This window comes from Spinacia oleracea, chromosome 6, assembly GCF_020520425.1.
Source record: "Spinacia oleracea cultivar Varoflay chromosome 6, BTI_SOV_V1, whole genome shotgun sequence".
Lineage (NCBI taxonomy): Eukaryota > Viridiplantae > Streptophyta > Magnoliopsida > Caryophyllales > Amaranthaceae > Spinacia > Spinacia oleracea.
In genome coordinates, this window is record NC_079492.1 from 9,825,979 (window position 1) to 9,840,174 (window position 14,196).

At 42.3% G+C, this 14,196-nt stretch overlaps 1 protein-coding gene across 1 annotated transcript; it reads left to right on the forward strand.

Annotated features, from left to right (window-relative positions):
* The first annotated feature begins 1,140 nt into the window (after positions 1-1,140).
* Positions 1,141-13,405, forward strand: LOC110797261 (uncharacterized). Its single transcript, XM_022002354.2, has 3 exons — positions 1,141-1,415; positions 1,557-2,649; positions 13,175-13,405. The coding sequence occupies exons 1-3, from the start codon at positions 1,141-1,143 to the stop codon at positions 13,403-13,405; spliced, it is 1,599 nt and encodes a 532-aa protein (XP_021858046.2).
* The last annotated feature ends 791 nt before the right edge of the window (positions 13,406-14,196 follow it).

Sequence of the window (14,196 nt, forward strand, 5' to 3'; positions counted from 1 at the left end):
CTCCAGGTCCAAGGCCCATCAGTAGGTCATGAGACCCGTCTGCTCAGGAAGATCCTGATCCGCTATACCCAAAAATCCCAAACGCTCAAGAGGCCCACCAGGCCTAAACCAAGTCTCCAATATAGCGGACACGTGTCCCAATCTTACAAAGCACCCAATCATGCAGCTATGAGGGACCAATTCCCAAGAAACCCTAGCACTATAAATAGAGCAGATCCCTAGGTAGAAGGGCAATCAATTCATTCCCACCTACCTAAAAACTACCTTTGCTCTGCCTTCTCTCTAAAATTACTTCTCTCTCTAGCATATACTTACTTAAGCATCGGAGGGAATATTCCTACGGGAATATTCTTGTTTTTCAGGTTGCCAGAAGTTCGTGCCAGCTCATACTTGATACCTCCGAGGAACGCGTGACACGTCATCACCGTAAAAGATCCCACAACATTTGGCGCCGTCTGTGGGGAGGTACAGTATAATGGCCGAACCGCAGTCCGAAGAAGAGCATAATGATGGAGAGGAGAGACGGCCTCGTGAAAGAAGTCAGCGTCACATAGAGGAAGCCAATCGAGTCGCAATTGCCGGAAACACACCACGTCGGGTGCAGGAAGCTGAGGTAATCGTAGAAGAAGAACCAACCCTGGAAGTATCTCCGCCGGGTGGCCACCTAAGCCCCAGCGTCCGAGATGTCGTGCTGGACGAGAATTTGGACTTGCCAGTCTCAGTGGGATTGCTGCGCGAGATTCTAGCAGGATTTCAACAGCAAATGAATCAAACCTTTCGACAACAGATGAGTACCACATGCAGGACAAAATTCGAAAGAACATGTTGATCTACGGCACTGAAAGGACGGCCCCGCAGAGGCCCCTCAGTCTAGGCGTTAATCGGATAAGCAGAATGCCTCTTAGATCCAATGTGTGGAGGGCCGGAGAAAGCTCTCGTCCGCAAGCCAGCTGTGGAATCAGTCCTGTGGCCGAGCGCTCAGAGATCGACCGCGGCTTCCAAACCTTTTTGCCTCGAAGGGATCAACTCGCGCGACCGCCGTCTAGGGGAAACCCACCAGTTGTCTTGTGACCCTCCTCGAGACGTCAAGAGCACTACGAAGCTGAATCTGAACTGTCAGACACTGGGTCCACCCCAGTGATGGAAGACCCTCCATTTTACCCCTCTGCTGGAGGACAGACCCAGATGACGCCTAACAGAGTAAGCTTGCGCCCCCGCATGTTTTCCAGCCGCCGTGAACCTACTTACCACATCCAACAAGGGCTTAATAGTCTGACGCTGAGGCCCATGAGCACTCCTTTTTCCGAGGACATAATGAACGCCCCGGAAGAACCCAAGGTCAAGACTCCTACCATTGAAGCCTATGACGGTACTACTGACCCAGATATGTACCTAGTTGCTTACCGTCACCACATGTATGTTCAAGGAACAAATGAAGCCACTTGGTGCAAATACTTCCCTGCCACCCTTAAAGGGGTGGCGTCCAAATGGTTTGAGCGACTACCCCCATGATCAATTGCCTCCTTCAATGAACTACAAACCCTGTTCTCCACTAGGTTCATGGCACACAAGGAAGAAAGGAAAACGAGCATGCATTTAGGACGCATTCAACAAGGGAAAGATGAATCATTAAGAAGTTATGTGAAACGATTCAATCTAGAGACTGGGCAGATCCCAGACCTACCCGACGTCGTCTTTTTTGATAACTTTATCAGGGGACTGAAGAAAGGGTCCTTCAAGTTTGATTTAGTTAAGAAGAGTGTGCGAACTATGGCCGGAGTTCTAGATGAGGCTGAAGCATTCATTCACGCAACGGAAATATGCAGCGCGTCCAAGGATGGAAAGACAGGTGAAGCAACAGACTCCTCAAGAAAGAAGGATAAGATAGACCGAAAGGCTCCATGGGTAAATGGCACTTGGGCCCTGTCAAAAGAGCATGATAACTCTCCTGGGCACAAGAGAGAGCGTCCGCAAGAGAGAGAATACTTTGAGTATAACACAGATCTCCTCACAATCCTAAAAGACGTTGGGACACGGTTTGATCTTGAACGGCCTTTTCCTATGAAGTCACTTGCTGAGAGTCGAGACCCTAAGCTGTATTGCCAGTTCCACGAGGATATAGGGCATGACACCAAGAACTGTAGAAGCTTAAAGAGAGCCCTAGACGGCCTCGCCTCTAAAGGACACCTCAAAAATTACTTACAGAGAAATGCTCACGGCTCGGGAAAGAGCCAATACAAGAAGAACAAGTCCCCTGTCTCACTTATAGAGGGAAACCACAACGAAGGAGGATTTGTAGCCGTCATTTCTGGGGGGCCAGCTGCTGGGGGCCCCACTATGAGGGGACAGAAAGACTACGCTCGCCGCCTAGGACAAGTGATGCTGTCAGGAAAGTCACCTGTAGACCCGTTCCCTCGGATTGAGATATGCGAGTCGGATGGCGGACGAGTAGCCACCCCACATGATGATCCTCTGGTGGTCGAAATCAAAATCTCCAATATGAGAGTCAAGCTTATCCTGATAGATACAGGGAGTTTGTCCGACATAATGAGCATGGAGTGCCTCAACCGTCTAGCTCACGATCCAAAGACCATTGAAAGCATACACTACCCTATCATCGGTTTTGGAGGAAGCATAATACATTGTAAGGTTATGATACATATGACATTACATAGATCATGCGGAAACAACCATTAACCCAGGAAACATATTATTTACACATAATCATTTAGCATAGTTTAGATGCATACTCTTTGTTGCGTGCCTTCCCTAGCTGCGCCCGAACCGAACAAGAACAAGTCTTTTAGGACTCCAAGTGTCGTCCCTCCGTAGAAAGTCCACAGCACGTCCGGATCCGCCTTAAGATTGACCAACTAGAATCGCCCTTAAGGTACTCAGAAAATTCGGCACTTTTGGGGCAAGATGGGTGTTTGAATTTTCTCTCAAAAAACTCACTTTTGAATACTTTGAAACTTGTGTATAAATTATGACCCCTAGGCCTTTATTTATAGAGTTATGGAAAAGAAATCGTAATCCTAGTAGGATGCGAATTAATTGGAATTAGAATTCTACATGAATTCTACTTAATCAATTTATCCAATAGGAATAGACATTTAATCATACACTGACTCTTGCAGATTCAGGAATCTCGCATGAGCTCAAACTCACACACACACGGCAGCCACAAGGGCTGCCCACGCATGCGAGCAGCAGCCCACGCAGCGCGGCCCACGCATGCGTGGCCTTGTGCGCGCTGGGCTGTGGCGTGCGTGCTTGCTGGGCGATGGCCTGGCTTCGTGCTGGGCCTTCGTCCGGCAGGCCTCGTCCGATGCTAATTCGTACGATACGCTTCCGATTAAATTTCCATTTCCGGAATCTATTTCCGATACGAACAATATTTAATATTTCCGATTCCGGAATTAATTTCCGTTTCGAACAAATATTTAATATTTCCGTTTCCGGAATTATTTTCCGATTCCGGCAATATTTCCGATTCTGACAATATTTCCGTTTCCGGCAATATTTCCGATTCTGGTAATATTTCCATTTCCAATAATATTTTCCGATACGTACCATGTTTCCGTTTCCGGCAACATCTACGACTTGGATAATATTCATATTTCCGATACGATCCATATTTCCGTTTCCGGCAATATCATCGTTTCCGGAGTATTCATTTCTTGCCTGTGACGATCTTAGCTCCCACTGAAACCAAGATCCGTCGGTTCCGAATATTCATAGATGGAGTATTTAATGCCATTAAATACTTGATCCGTTTACGTACTATTTGTGTGACCCTACGGGTTCAGTCAAGAGTAAGCTGTGGATTAATATCATTAATTCCACTTGAACTGAAGCGGCCTCTAGCTAGGCATTCAGCTCACTTGATCTCACTGAATTATTAACTTGTTAATTAATACTGAACCGCATTTATTAGACTTAACATAGAATGCATACTTGGACCAAGGGCATTATTTCCTTCAGTCTCCCACTTGTCCTTAGGGACAAGTGTGCATTTCCTAATTCCTTTGTCGCTCGATGCTTGCTCTTGAACATAAGGTAAGAGTTGTCATCCTTATTATGTCCAGAGGTGTTCCTCGGTTTCAGAGTTCAACTGATCAAATAAACAGATAATCATAGCCTATGATTCATCCGAGCACGGCCATGCATTTCACAGTTTCTAGCTCTCCGAGTGGCCTTGTACAACTTTTAAGCATCTCATCCCGATTTATGGGAGGACAATCCCAATCTTGCGATCTTGAGATTAGACTTCGTTTGATAGGTGATTACCTGAGCGTTGCCTTTATAGCCTCCTTTTACGGTGCGACGGTTGGTCAACGTCAAAGCAACCAGTTCTCAAACAAGTAATCTCAAATCACTCAGGTATTGAGGATTTAGTGTCTAATAATTTAATGAAATTTACTTATGACAGACTTTCATCTCTTACAGTAAAGTTTCATAGGTCTTGTCCGATACTAGTCTTCCCAAAGTAAGTATCTATGCAAATGATTATGACATTGCCATGTCCACATAGTTCAAGAAACAGAACTACTAGTCATCTTGCATTCTAATCGTCTAACGTTTTCTATGCGTCCAATTTTATAGAAAACTCCGATTAGGGACCATTTTCAACTTTTGACATTCAAGTTCACTTGATAGACATTTCTTAGTCACAGGACTGGTCCTGACAGTCTATCTTGAATATATCGTCAAGTTGAAGGGACTCATCATTTAATAAACCACAAATTAAATGGAAAAATGAATTTCTTTCATTTATTGTGAATGATTAACCAATAATGTTTTACAAAGATTTAAACTCTAAAACTTTAAAACATTAAATAGAGACATCAAAGCCATTCTCCAATATGCTTGATTCCCATAGCTGCAGTGTGCGAGTTGTGCTTCGCTTGCGGCAGAGGTTTAGTTAATGGATCTGATATGTTGTCATCAGTTCCAATTTTGCTTATCTCGACTTCTTTTCTTTCAACGAACTCTCGTAGAAGGTGAAATCTACGAAGTACATGCTTGACTCTCTGGTGGTGTCTAGGCTCTTTTGCCTGTGCAATAGCTCCGTTATTATCACAATACAGGGCTATTGGTCCTTTAATGGAGGGGACTACACCAAGTTCTCCTATGAACTTCCTTAGCCATATAGCTTCCTTTGCTGCTTCATGTGCAGCAATGTACTCCGCTTCAGTTGTAGAATCCGCAATGGTGCTTTGCTTAGCACTTTTCCAACTTACTGCTCCTCCGTTGAGGCAGAAGACAAACCCAGACTGTGATCTGAAATCATCTTTGTCGGTTTGGAAACTTGCGTCCGTATAGCCTTTAACAATTAATTCATCATCTCCACCATAGACCAGGAAGTCATCTTTGTGCCTTTTCAGGTACTTCAGAATATTCTTGGCAGCAGTCCAATGCGCCTCTCCTGGGTCTGACTGGTATCTGCTCGTAGCACTGAGTGCGTACGCAACATCCGGGCGTGTACATATCATAGCATACATTATTGAACCAATCAATGATGCATATGGAATCCCATTCATTCGTCTACGCTCATCAAGTGTTTTTGGGCACTGAGTCTTGCTTAGAGTCATTCCATGAGACATGGGTAGGTAGCCTCGCTTGGAGTCCGCCATCTTGAACCTATCAAGCACCTTATTGATATAAGTGCTTTGACTAAGTCCAATCATCTTTTTAGATCTATCTCTGTAAATCTTGATGCCCAATATGTACTGTGCTTCTCCTAGATCCTTCATCGAAAAACATTTCCCAAGCCAAATCTTGACAGAGTTCAACATAGGAATGTCATTTCCGATAAGCAATATGTCGTCGACATATAATACTAGGAAAGCAATTTTGCTCCCACTGACCTTCTTGTATACACAAGATTCGTCCGCGTTCTTGATGAAACCAAAGTCACTGACTGCTTCATCAAAACGTATATTCCAGCTCCTGGATGCCTGCTTCAATCCGTAGATTGACTTCTTTAGCTTGCATACCTTTTTAGCATTCTTTGGATCCTCAAAACCTTCAGGCTGTGTCATAAACACAGTTTCTGTTAAAACGCCGTTTAAGAAAGCAGTTTTGACATCCATCTGCCATATTTCGTAATCGTAATATGCAGCGATTGCTAACATTATTCGAATAGACTTTAGCATTGCAACTGGTGAAAAGGTTTCATCGTAATCCACACCGTGGACTTGCCTGTAACCTTTCGCAACCAATCTAGCTTTGAAAACTTCAAGTTTCCCATCCTTGTCCTTTTTCAGTTTGAAAACCCATTTGCTTCCAATGGCTTGGTAGCCATCTGGCAAATCGACCAAATCCCATACTTGGTTTTCAGACATGGAGTCTAATTCAGATTGCATGGCTTCTTGCCATTGCTTGGAGCTAGGGCTCGTCATAGCTTGCTTGTAAGTCGCAGGTTCATCACTTTCAAGTAATAGAACGTCATAGCTCTCGTTCGTCAAAATACCTAAGTACCTTTCCGGTTGAGATCTATATCTTTGCGATCTACGCGGGGTAACATTTCTAGATTGACCATGATTCTCACCAGATTCTTCTAAAGATCTCTGAGTTTCATCCTGAATGTCATCTTGAGCATTCTCTAGAGTTTGTTGTTCGACTCGAATTTCTTCGAGGTCTACTTTTCTCCCACTTGTCATTTTGGAAATGTGATCTTTCTCCAAAAAGACACCATCTCGAGCAACAAACACTTTGTTCTCAGATGTATTGTAGAAGTAATACCCCTTTGTTTCCTTTGGATAGCCCACAAGGATACATTTGTCAGATTTTGGATGAAGTTTGTCTGAAATTAATCGTTTGACGTATACTTCACATCCCCAAATCTTAAGAAAAGACACATTTGGAGGCTTTCCAAACCATAATTCGTATGGAGTCTTTTCGACAGCTTTAGACGGAGCTCTATTTATAGTGAGTGCAGCTGTATTTAGTGCATGTCCCCAAAATTCTAATGGAAGTTCGGCCTGACCCATCATTGACCTGACCATGTCTAGCAAGGTTCTGTTCCTCCGTTCTGACACACCGTTCCATTGTGGTGTTCCAGGAGGAGTCAATTCTGATAGAATTCCACATTCTTTCAGATGGGCATCAAATTCATAGCTCAGATATTCACCGCCTCTATCAGACCGCAGTGCCTTGATCTTCTTGCCTAATTGATTCTCTACTTCACTCTGAAATTCCTTGAATTTGTCAAAGGATTCAGACTTATGCTTCATTAGGTAGACATAACCATACCTACTGAAGTCATCAGTGAAAGTGATAAAGTAGCTGAAACCACCTCTAGCATTTGTACTCATTGGTCCACATACATCTGTATGGATTAAACCCAATAGTTCATTTGCTCTTTCTCCAACTTTAGAGAAAGGTTGCTTTGTCATTTTGCCAAGTAAACATGATTCGCATTTACCATAATCCTCTAAGTCAAATGGTTCTAGAATTCCTTCCCTTTGAAGTCTTTCTAAGCGTTTCAAGTTTATATGGCCTAATCGACAATGCCACAGATAGGTGAGATCTGAATCATCCTTTTTGGCCTTTTTGGTATTTATGTTATATACTTGTTTGTCGTGATCTAATAAATAAAGTCCATTGACTAATCTAGCAGATCCATAAAACATCTCTTTAAAATAAAACGAACAACTATTGTCTTTTATTATAAAGGAAAATCCCTTAGCATCTAAGCAAGAAACTGAAATGATGTTTTTAGTAAGACTTGGAACATGGAAACATTCTTCCAGTTCCAAAACTAGCCCGGAGGGCAACGACAAATAGTATGTTCCTACAGCTAATGCAGCAATCCGTGCTCCATTTCCCACTCGTAGGTCGACTTCACCCTTGCTTAACTTTCTACTTCTTCTTAGTCCCTGTGGATTGGAACATAAGTGTGAGCCACAACCTGTATCTAATACCCAAGAAGTTGAATTAGCAAGTATACAGTCTATAACGAAAATACCTGAAGATGGAACGACTGTTCCGTTCTTCTGATCTTCCTTTAGCTTCAAGCAATCTCTCTTCCAATGCCCCTTCTTCTTGCAGTAGAAGCATTCGGATTCAGAAGTGGGTTGACTGACCTTCCTCTTTGCAGATTTGGCGCCAGTTTGCTTAGTTGGGCTGGCCTTGTTGCCACCTTTCTTAGCATTCCTCTTCTTTCCAGATTTCTTGAACTTGCCCCCACGCACCATAAGCACATCCTGCTTATCATTTTTGAGCGTCTTTTCAGCGGTCTTCAGCATACCGTGAAGCTCAGTGAGCGTTTTGTCCAGACTATTCATACTGTAGTTCAGTTTGAACTGATCATACCCGCTATGAAGAGAATGGAGGATGGTGTCTATAGCCATTTCCTGAGAAAATTGCTGATCCAGCCGACTCATATTCTCAATGAGTCCAATCATTTTGAGAACATGTGGACTTACGGGCTCGCCTTTCTTAAGCTTGGTCTCAAGAATTTGCCTATGAGTCTCGAATCTTTCGACTCGAGCCAGATCTTGGAACATGTTCTTCAACTCACTGATGATTGTGAAAGCATCTGAGTTGATGAACGTTTTCTGCAGATCCGCACTCATGGTGGCGAGCATTAGACATTTCACATCCTTGTTGGCATCAATCCAACGATTGAGGGCTGCCTGAGTGATCCCGTCGCCTGGAGCTTCGGGCATCGCCTCATCTAGGACATACTCCTTTTCTTCCTGCATAAGAACTATTTGCAAGTTCCTTTGCCAGTCAAGGAAGTTTTTCCCGTTCAACTTCTCCTTTTCGAGAATTGATCGAATGTTGAATGAATTGTTGTTTGCCATATTAAAAACTACAATTGAAAAGAATAAACAAATAAATAACCATTCACAGTTTCTTTTAATAAACTTAAATTCTAGCATTCATGCATAATTCAATGTTTATTAAGCATTTTATTCAAGTTATGTGTTCCGGCAGGTGTGAATAAAATGATTCCAAGATCCTAAAATCATTGAAGAACTAAGCACAGTTTGTCGACTTAATCCTAGAACATCTTAGGTAAGCAAAAGCCTTTTGCTAATAGTCTAGAAACTATTCTTGGTTGATAGGTACGTCTAAGAACTTATTAGGTAAACCTATCGAATTTGCCACGACATAAAAGGACTCCTTACTTATATCGTTGAGTTTCACCAAAACTAACATGTACTCACAATTATTTGTGTACCTTGCCCCTTTAGGACCAATAAGTAACACCTCGCTGAGCGAAAACTATTACTAGATTGATGTAAAGGATATCCAAGCAAGTGTATATTTTGGCATGGCACCTTATAACTCAATTTTTAAGTTTGGAACTTAAGGCTCTTACTATGTTGGTTAGATTTTAAGTGAACTAAAATCCTTAATCATGCAACATAATCAAGCTTTTGATCTCATGCATTTTAAGACATATTTAAAGCAATAAATAACTTAAAACATGCATAAGATATTTGTGATCTAGTATGGCCCGACTTCATCTTGAAGCTTTGACTTCAAAGTCCGTCTTGAAAATCTCCGTGGGAGGCACCATTTTCTTCAAATAGGATAAGCTATAACTAATTACAACTATTTGATGGTTCGCAGACCATATTTGAATTGAAAAATAACTTTGGTACTTTAGACCAATTACATTCAAATTAATGGTACGCAGACCATATTTTCTATCCTATTTGGGCCATACTAGTCACTTCATAACCTGCAAAACAGTACATATATAATATATACCATTCACCCATTCATTATCATGAATGGCCCACATAGCTGGTTAGTTAAACACATTATGCATCACGTAAACATTTGCAGCAATTAATCAAGGTCACCAATAATCTATCAATTATTCAGTCCTTATTAATTCTAATCGAGTTGTTTTAACCTTAAGGATTTGTAGACCTAATCAAGAGTTTATGACTAAAAGCACTCCCACTCAAACCAATAAATTCATATGCTTTACTAATTTTAAACATAAAATTGTATTTCTAGTCTAACCGGAAACATACAAATTTAATTAAAATTTAAAGCTCATATAAATTTATAATTGAATCCAAAAATTTAATTTTAATTTCAGTCACATTTAAATTAATTTATGATTTTAATTTTAGTAAAATAATTAGAATAAATGCCATTTATTATAATTATAATATTCAAAATTAAAATCCAAGAAATTAATTCAAATTATTAATTTTAAAATCAATTAAAATTTACGTGAACTGAAATTTTCAAATTAAACATTCAAAACGATCTAATCGTAACGCAAACACCCTACGCGTTGCACGCCCATGGGCTGTACGCACACAGCCATTGCTGGCCATGTGCGCGCAGCCCATGCGCTCGTTGCATAGCTGCTGCTGTCCCATACGCAAGCCTCCGCACAGCGCCCACCGCACGCGAGCTATCGCTCGCAGCGCGCGCGCGTTACCGCGCTCGCTGGTGCGCGAGATCGCTCGCTGGTGCGCGCGAGCCATCGCTCGCTGGGGCGCTGCATCGCTCGCTGGCGCGCGAGATCGCGCGCTGGCGCGCGAGATCGCTCGCTGGTGCGCGCGAGCCATCGCTCGCTGGGGCGCTGCATCGCTCGCTGGCGCGCGAGATCGCGCGCTGGCGCGCGAGATCGCTCGCTGGTGCGCGCGAGTGATGCTGGGCGCAGCGCTCGTGGCACGCGAGCTTGCGCTCGCTGCGCACGAGGCTGCGCGCTGTTGTGCGAGGCAGCGCGCGCTGTGGCGCAGCTCGCTTGCTGCCCACACGCGACTGCCTTGGCTCGCCCCTCGCCCATGCCCATACGTTCATTGCTCGTGGCACACGACACAAGGCAGGGCTGCTGCCTTGTGCTCGTGCACTACGGCCTTGCTCATTGCATTCGTGCCGCACGGGCGACGAGCTCCCTTGCTCGTCGTCGCATGCCCGCATTATACAACACCCCTTAAGGGTTACACGAAGCGTCCATTGCTTCGCGCGTGCAAGTTATTTGAACGAATCGCATAAAATTTAAAATTTATATTTAAAATTAATGACAAATTAATAAATAATATTAATTTCATAATTTTAGGGCGAAAAATCGAAAATTTATTATCCAATTGATTTCCGATTGATATGGATTCAAGTCTAGGTCATAAAAATTTAAAATTTATCGTAAATTTACAATTTTTATGGTGGTTTTTAATCATAGGCTTCTAATTAAATTACAATTAATTATGAAAATCAAATTAATTCTAAATTATTCTAATTTTCAACAAATTAATCATAATTACAAATTAGATTGCATAATCAACAAGACTAGGCATTCAAACTTGTTAAACATATGCAATAGGTCAATCAAAAATTCAAGATTTATCAACAAGAATCGCAAATATTTAATTTAACATCTTAAATTTACGAAATTTTGCATTCGAAAAACTAAAACCTTCGAAAAGTCATAGTTAGGCTTCGAATTTGAGAATTCTGGGTTCGGCAGAAAAATACTATTTTTGTCAAAATTTTAGAATGCCTTTTACATGCGGAATTGACACAAAAATCACTCAATTCGGATGAGTAATGAAGAAACTGCCGAAAAACTGCGTACGTATAATTAAATAAACGCAATTTGCAACTAATTAACAATTACGAAAATTAATCACCCCTTTTAATTCTTGCAAATTTGTAATATTTAACCATGTTCATGCAATTTAGATTATGAAAATAATAAGGGGCTCGTGATACCACTGTAAGGTTATGATACATATGACATTACATAGATCATGCGGAAACAACCATTAACCCAGGAAACATATTATTTACACATAATCATTTAGCATAGTTTAGATGCATACTCTTTGTTGCGTGCCTTCCCTAGCTGCGCCCGAACCGAACAAGAACAAGTCTTTTAGGACTCCAAGTGTCGTCCCTCCGTAGAAAGTCCACAGCACGTCCGGATCCGCCTTAAGATTGACCAACTAGAATCGCCCTTAAGGTACTCAGAAAATTCGGCACTTTTGGGGCAAGATGGGTGTTTGAATTTTCTCTCAAAAAACTCACTTTTGAATACTTTGAAACTTGTGTATAAATTATGACCCCTAGGCCTTTATTTATAGAGTTATGGAAAAGAAATCGTAATCCTAGTAGGATGCGAATTAATTGGAATTAGAATTCTACATGAATTCTACTTAATCAATTTATCCAATAGGAATAGACATTTAATCATACACTGACTCTTGCAGATTCAGGAATCTCGCATGAGCTCAAACTCACACACACACGGCAGCCACAAGGGCTGCCCACGCATGCGAGCAGCAGCCCACGCAGCGCGGCCCACGCATGCGTGGCCTTGTGCGCGCTGGGCTGTGGCGTGCGTGCTTGCTGGGCGATGGCCTGGCTTCGTGCTGGGCCTTCGTCCGGCAGGCCTCGTCCGATGCTAATTCGTACGATACGCTTCCGATTAAATTTCCATTTCCGGAATCTATTTCCGATACGAACAATATTTAATATTTCCGATTCCGGAATTAATTTCCGTTTCGAACAAATATTTAATATTTCCGTTTCCGGAATTATTTTCCGATTCCGGCAATATTTCCGATTCTGACAATATTTCCGTTTCCGGCAATATTTCCGATTCTGGTAATATTTCCATTTCCAATAATATTTTCCGATACGTACCATGTTTCCGTTTCCGGCAACATCTACGACTTGGATAATATTCATATTTCCGATACGATCCATATTTCCGTTTCCGGCAATATCATCGTTTCCGGAGTATTCATTTCTTGCCTGTGACGATCTTAGCTCCCACTGAAACCAAGATCCGTCGGTTCCGAATATTCATAGATGGAGTATTTAATGCCATTAAATACTTGATCCGTTTACGTACTATTTGTGTGACCCTACGGGTTCAGTCAAGAGTAAGCTGTGGATTAATATCATTAATTCCACTTGAACTGAAGCGGCCTCTAGCTAGGCATTCAGCTCACTTGATCTCACTGAATTATTAACTTGTTAATTAATACTGAACCGCATTTATTAGACTTAACATAGAATGCATACTTGGACCAAGGGCATTATTTCCTTCATACATCCCGTGGGAGTCATCAACTTGCCGGTTCGGATTGGGGATCGAAAAGATGGACGAAAGATGGGAGTAGACTTTTTTATTGTCAAAGACTTGACAACATACAATGTCATCTTGGGACGTTCCACCTTGAACAAGATTAAAGCAGTAGTTGTCACCCACCTCATGCTCCTGAAGTTTGTATGTGATGATGGGGCAATAGGAACTATACATGGAGACCAACAGCAAGCAAGAGACTGCTACCTCACAACCCTCAACCTGTCATCATGGAAGAAAGATTTGGGCGAAGTGAGGACCAAGAGAAAACTCGAGGAGGAACTACCTGCTGCCAATGAGAATATACCAGCCAAGATAGAAAAAAGTGGCTAAAAATAGAATGTCATTAGAGTAGTATAAATTATGTAACTCGAGCCTACTAAACGGCCTAACAATCGTGCCAGAGCCTACAAAACGGCCAATTTAGTTTTGCTACTTAGTGAAATGATAATCTCTATGATAATGTTTCCTTACCTGATGAACTAATGACTCAATAAAGTCACTCAAAAACTAAGGGGTGAAACACCCCCACATTGAACAAACCCTAAAGGGGTGACGTCACTAGTGGCCAAAATAAATGACGGCCTGAAAAGTGACCTGTATTAACAAAGACGTAAAAAGCGCAAAACAAAGCTCAAACAAGAGCACAAGACACCTTCTCCTTTGAAGGCGTCTCAAAGAGACTAATCGGTTGACAGCCTGAGAAGTGGCCTAGATTAGCGCCCCAAATTAGGCTGATCACCTAAAACACTGGGGTAACCGTCCACAAATGGACCAAAAAGCATGTTCTTGAAATACCAGTAATAAACTGAACTGGAATAAAAAGCAAAGTGCACAGGAGGCACTAAATATTCTTACATACGCACAAGGCGCAACAAAACCAAATAAATAATGCCCAAAAGGCATCAATGTTATTACAAGCGCTCACGGCGCCACTCAACACCAATTAAAAATCCCCTATGAGTGAGGAGCTATGAAGTTCCCGTCCTGGACATCCTGGCCTTCCGGGGAATTCACCTCCTCTTCCTCCGCGTCCTCATCCTCCCCCTCACTAAAGAACTCGGGAGGATCTAGGCTAAGGCGTCTAGCATTCGAGACGGCCATCTGATACGAGATGCGACGTT